The sequence below is a fragment of the Branchiostoma belcheri genome, unplaced genomic scaffold (assembly GCF_001625305.1).
Source record: "Branchiostoma belcheri isolate BF01 breed outbred unplaced genomic scaffold, Haploidv18h27 scaffold21, whole genome shotgun sequence".
NCBI lineage: Eukaryota > Metazoa > Chordata > Leptocardii > Amphioxiformes > Branchiostomatidae > Branchiostoma > Branchiostoma belcheri.
Window position 1 is genome coordinate 122,610 of NW_017803602.1, and position 6,605 is coordinate 129,214.

Genomic DNA, 6,605 nt, shown 5'->3' on the forward strand with positions numbered 1-6,605 from the left:
ACACACACAAACTATGTACATGTAAGTAGTGGACAAAATACATTAAAGTAAAGCTGTAAGTTATAATATGTACAACTTTTTAATTCTTATGGACACTCCTCGATGAAGATATGATGACTAAAGCCATACACATACCAGTAGATGTAGTCAGCAAAAAAAGATGAAGAAAAATACCATCTTACATGTAGGTGTTCTGTGTTTCTCCCATCAATTATTATAGCTTGTACACCTTTTAGCACAGAGGCCTGTTTTCCATTCTCCGGGTTATCACAGCACAATTATTGTACAGGAACCACTCTCCCTGTCTGTGGTGTCTCATGTTGTACACATTATCCACAACTGACACTACTATCAAGTTTGTTCGTCAGGGCTCAAAATACCACCTGCATATGCAGGATATTGCAGGTAAAATAGGAGCAGTAATAACTGTGCAGTTATTCTCCAGACGTCAGAAATAACTGTGCAGTACCTGCACCTACATGCTGTATGACCATTTCATCTTTCCATCTTCTCTACAACTGGCTTTTTCTTTGGGTTCCCTGTAACACCCTATATGTCACGATCAGCATCTGGAGACAATTTTGAGTAAGTGAAGATCAGAGGATATGAATTATCTATGATAGAACAGACCTAAAAATTATCTTCCTTGTTCCCATTTCTGTTTAGCATGTGACCTACATGTATGCAACATGTACAACTGGTAGACGTCAATCTACAACATACTAGTAACTGACTTTACAAACACTGTTCCATACAGACAAGCCATACCTATGAGATGTGTTTTACTATAACCCATAACCCACAATGCGAGTGATTCCAAGCAGACATTGTAGAAGAAAAACTTACTTTACTTTGAAGGAGAAATAAAAATGATTCATATGATTTGTAACAGAATTCCAAATGTTCAAACATACAGCTACTGTCCTGGGTCTACAAGTATTTACAGTGTCCTAAAATATGAACTGGTATCATCACACAGCTTTAGTGATCTCACTGAACATGGACATCTCTAAGTACTGTTCCTCAACCAATATGGTAAGAAATGTGGACAAGGTTACCCATTCCAAATCCTTGCTGAACAATTCCTTAGGACATCTGAATAGAGGACCATAAAATCGCCTTGAGTTTCAATATTTTTCAAGCATAATTACTCAAAACATCTGTCTACTACAGTGCATGATTCACAGTTGGTGCTGAAGCTACACATGTATGCAACACTGCATACATTTTCTCCAACCATAATATTATCACATTATCATGGGGAGCTGTGTCAACATCTTGACTTTTCTTGACTGATCAGCAAAACTGGAAGAGAGGAACATCGATGAAGGTTAGACATTGAGGTGAACAATACAGGCAGTTCAAACTCTACTGGTGGATAAATTATTTCTGGGCATTTTCAGTTACATTCACTAAATCCTACGGGAAGAGAGGTAAAAAAACTATGACACATGTCATCTCACTTGACGTGTTTAAATTTGCCCACTGAACAACTTTTGCCATTATGGCATGTACAGATACACTCAGCATTTCAAGTTCTGTTGTTGTGATGTTTGACTCAGGCACAACATTTTAGCTTTTCAGCTATGGTTTGTATTGTCTTCTATATTAAGTACACAGAGTAGGTTGACTGTAACGACAGGACTCACCTTCCATCGGTTTCCACATTCGTTACAGTAGCAGAATGTTGTCATTGGTTCATCTGCACTCCGTGTCTGCACCTGGAACAACAACACAGGGCTTAGGACCCACACCATTACAGGTACATGTAATGACTTATTGCCCATTAAATGGGGGGTTGCCAGGTCTTGGATGACCAAGGCTACTACAACAATCAATATTGCTGTGTATACATAATATGTAAACTTTGCGTGATGTATTTTGTGTTATGCATCTCCAGCACTGATTGGCTGTTATTACAGTTGGTAGGAGGTAACTTGCAGGGAGGCCACAACAGGAGTAGAAAACAGTCAAGTTTCTACATGGTTCTTTGGTCATATTTTACACTTTGACTCAAAACCCATTATAATCACCTTGCCATCTGTAGACTAATCCTTAAAATGTTTGTACTGTAGTTCCAAAACATGCGACTCCTTGCTAGTACATACCTGTAGCCACTCCTATTCCCTGCCCATACTTACTTGATTGTAGGTGACATTTCTCTTCTTACACCGGCCACACTTGAGCAGGTCTGTCTGGGTGCCTCCTGTGGTGGCCATCTGGGCATCACGAATCGCCTCCTTGGTAAGGGACTGTCGAAGTTCCTTCATCTCGGGACTGGCCATTTCCTGAGGAATAAAAAAAATGTTCATCACATCATTACAAAACATAAGTCATGCAACAAATGGAAAAGCTAAAAATGTTGAAAATTTTTGCATGTTTTGTCTTCATGTTGTTTAGAAAGCCTTATTTTACATAAGTAAAATTCGTAACACCCCCATTCTTTTCTTTTTTGAGTCATGCAAAAGACCGTTTTCACAAGCACCCAGAAATATATACCAGTCACCATAAAATTTGTTTAGACACACATCACAACAATAACTACATAATGAGCAATATTATGCATGTAGACTATTGAAAATCAAGAATATTTCTGACCTCAGCGGTCATTTTGGCCATTTTTTCAGGGCTGACATCCCCATGAAGAACCTTCTCTCTCAGTCCGGGGTTTTTGGTATCCTTCAGGTTGGCAATACGGCTGCGCACCCTAGTCTTGTACTTCATCTCTGTGTTCTTGAACTCTTGAAAGATACGTGGAGCTTGCAGTCAAGGATAATAAGTATCTACTACTAGTATCTAGGCAGCTGATAATATGACACACCAGCTAACACTAGTAACAGCAAGAAAGTGACTGATTAATTCAAACTACTGGCATTAAAGGACTACTTTTACCAAGTCAGCAGAGATTCCTTTGAATTATTATTTACTACAATTGTATATAGAGCTCTATGGTCTTGCCAATCTCATGTATTCAGCAGCAAATAAATGATGTGCAGCAAATGAATGATGTGTTGTGTATTCAGTAGCAAGTGAATGATTACTTACAACTCATCTACTACATTACAATTGTAGATAGATGTTTATGGTTTTGCCTATGAGTAGCAAACATCAGTGAACTTGTAGTTGTATCAACAAGAGAATCTATAGCAGTACAAAGTACCTCATATTTGACTGATCCTACAGAATGCAAGAACATTTATATTAATTGAATGATTTCAAAAAATACATTGACCATCTCCATGCCAAACTTTCAAGGACCATGTGCATGTATCTAATCTGATCAATGAATTTTCAGTATAATGTTGGTGAAAAACAAGTACCAGTGCCATAGGTTTTGTGACACACATTATGAGATAAATTTGATAAACATTATGGGCTATTACAAAGTATTTATATAACTGGAGCAGAACTATTTAAAAAAGGATATATTCCTCAATTCTGGCCGCTGTGAGCTCGTAGTTGAAATCATCTTCTGGTTTTGCTGAATAAAAATATCACATCAAATGTTAACAGGAATGGAGACATTAAAACACAGAAGACAAAAACAAGAACATGCAGAAACTTGGACATTGTACTTTTTTAACCGATATTTCAAGAGAATGATATTAAATGTAAATAATGGTATTCTAGTTTTCTATTGATCCTATTTCAAATATGAAAGTCACCTACTGTCTATACATGTATTTACTTTACGCATGTCTTATACATACATTCACCATACTTATTAGCCTATTAAACAAAGTCCCTTCCTATGTAGTACAAAAATTTTCTATTCAAAAGATACAACACTTCTATTATATCAAATAAACACACACACTCACAGATCTCACAGCATCAACATACAGCTGAAAAAAATAAGAGATTCTATGTGTGAATTGTTCTTTTGATGAATGTTGTTTAGAGTAAGTTTCACTTCAAGTTCCATACCATCAGTTTTCAAGGCATTAGCGAGCATCTCTCGGCACTTTTCCCTCACACTGTCGTGTGTTTTGGTGACAGGAGGGAAGCTGTCTTGGCTGGAAGAGAAGGATGACCCCGCAGTGCTGCTTGAATCCTGTCTCTCCAACTTTCTTCCTTCAGGTGGAGACTTTTCAGACGCTGGCTCTGATGAGGTAGAGTCTGATCTTTTGGGAGCACCTACGAAATCAATCTTATTTAGTAAGACGAAGAAGTTTTTTTACCAAAATGTACATCATGTAACATGTATTATCTACTCATCAAAAGGAAATGCAAAAACTGTTTTTCAAATAAAAAAACATGGAAACAAATTTAGTCAATATGCATATACAGAACCTAAACAGCTACATGTACATCAGTTCCCTTATCAATCAAGAAAATAGAGTTTTTTATAACTGGAAAGGAAGATTAATAAGTGCTGTGCTGGTATTTCTAATGTCTCCCTGCACCTAAACAAGCCATGACACTGGTGGTCTAATCATGAAGAAGAAAAGCCACTTTTTTTCACCATTCTGGTTCAGGAGTTTCTTCCAACTCTTTATCAAAGACTTGGCCAGGGCGTTCACTTCCTCACTATTGCTGGATTTCCTCAGATTGTTGACAGACATCCCGATTCGTGTTTTCTGCAAAGTGAAAGTATCCAGATGACAAGGGAATACTTGTAGTAAGTTGTACATGATTACAAGGTGACTTTCTAATGACATGAATTTGTCGAAATAGAAAAGAAAGGAAGGATGCTACATATTCAACAAAAGCTAAGCCTGGGCTCCACTGTCAGCATACATAATGTATTTCTGAATGTCTTGTGGTAAAACAATAAACTAATTAAGCCAGTCAGACATTCAGATCCTTCCCCCAACCACCAACCAATCAAGGCTGGCAATAGGTTGGGACCAGTCTGACCAGATAAGGAAGTGACTACCTTTTGATTGGGTCACCTTGACTGCCAACCACGCCCTAACCTCTGCTGAGTCTGACCTACTCCCAACCACCAGCCAACCATTGTCCAACCATGGCCCAACCTCCAGTCCACTACCGAATGTTTTAAACATTTTGAAACATTCAGCTGGCGCAGCCGAACAGTAGCCAACCTCACCGAACACCTACATCCTAACCATGGTTGGGGGTAGCCGTGGAGACTCTTGATTCGGGCTTCTTGCTGAGGGTGATGAAATGTAAGCCAGAGTGTAGAGTCTCCACGGCTAGGTTGGGGGGTGTTTGGTAGGCCATATTCGGCTATGCATGACAGTGGCTTCAACGTTACATGTATATCAAAATTTGTATGTACAAACTTGGTAACACAGCTTTTGGTTCAGATGCTCCAGTTGGCAATTGAGAAAAAATAAATTAGTAACTTGTTAACAGCTATTGAAATGTACCTGTAGAATATCTAGAGTCATTGGGAGCTCCTTCAGCGACTTCAGAATGTCCAGCGCATTTTCCTGATGGAAAAAAAAAATCATACCAAAAGGGTTAAGATAGGGAACCATTTGGATAAAGACTACAAATTATGCAAAAAGTGTCCTAGACCTTGTTGGTTTCGAATTCGTAGAAAACTACTGACATTTATACAACAGAATTACAAAAGACTTTCAATTTCCTACAACATCTCTAGTCAATTTAAAGCTACCTATCTATATCTATTAAAATTGTTATATTCTCACGAGTTCCATGGTAGTACTGTCCGCTAGGCCAAGTCTTGGCTAGACATGGGTTCCTCTGTTTCTGAATAGTAAATTTATGTCGCGTGGCCATGTTGACAAAATTTGACCACATCCTAGAAAATAGAATACACGTTAAAAGTACTCACGAATGAATTCTTTGCGATTAACTTATCCAACTTCCTCCCGATACGAAGAACGTCTTCTTCGGTACCCATTGTTGATGTAATTTAATTGTTTTAAGGGGTTAACTGAAGGCGAAACTGCAAAATGCAATGGTTATGGCCCGGCTTTCCCTGATGGCGGGAGCACCGTGGAGCATGCCGGGTGTTTTGGGTGGTTACAATGGGTAAACCAGGACAGGGGGGAAATATTCATAATAAGTAGATATTTGAAAGCAATTCTTCAATCTTGTTGGTCAAATAAAGAAAAAAAGACTTAAGCTCTAAGTATATTATTAGTGGTACACTTTTTGTTTGCTTTTTGTTTGAAAACCGTGAATTTTAGATATAGACTGAAAATCTCTAAAATACAACGGTTCCTACTTCTGTCTGTCGCATGTTCCGATTTGATCTTTTGGAAAATTTGGGATTTCATAAAATAGACAGGATAGAACATCAATTTCTGAATTATTTCCACTTCCAAAACGCACAATAATGACATCGAATGTTACGTAGACATCTAATGCATCCATTAGCTTCTAGAAATGACCAAATTCCACAATAAAGTGGTCTTTATTACTGCTATGCCACGCCAGGTAAGATAGTTTATGAACAATAAAAATAAATCATTTTAATCTTTCGTTATGACGTGTATCTCTACCTTTTGATGTTTATAAATGTAATAAATGATTCACAGTAGATTTTATATTTCGATTCATCCATGTTTTCTACACACATAAACAAAAAAGTAATATGTAGCACCCCTAATAGCATTTTGGTATGCTCTGAAATCGTCAGAATGACGTCAGTGTTTTGCGCAGAGAGG

General features: G+C 37.8%; 1 protein-coding gene across 1 annotated transcript in view; it reads right to left on the bottom strand.

Moving 5' to 3' along the window:
- Positions 1-5,958, bottom strand: part of LOC109469602 (transcription elongation factor A protein 1-like) — an 11,369-nt gene extending 5,411 nt beyond the window's left edge. The window contains exons 1-8 of the mRNA XM_019768142.1: positions 5,768-5,958; positions 5,337-5,399; positions 4,466-4,580; positions 3,928-4,137; positions 3,428-3,481; positions 2,599-2,753; positions 2,142-2,288; positions 1,650-1,721 (exon numbers count right to left, since the gene is read on the bottom strand). Of these exons, the coding sequence (XP_019623701.1) occupies positions 1,650-1,721; positions 2,142-2,288; positions 2,599-2,753; positions 3,428-3,481; positions 3,928-4,137; positions 4,466-4,580; positions 5,337-5,399; positions 5,768-5,836 (885 nt within the window). The 5' untranslated portion in view covers positions 5,837-5,958. The remainder of the gene's footprint in view (positions 1-1,649; positions 1,722-2,141; positions 2,289-2,598; positions 2,754-3,427; positions 3,482-3,927; positions 4,138-4,465; positions 4,581-5,336; positions 5,400-5,767) is intronic.
- Between the last annotated feature and the right edge of the window lie 647 nt (positions 5,959-6,605).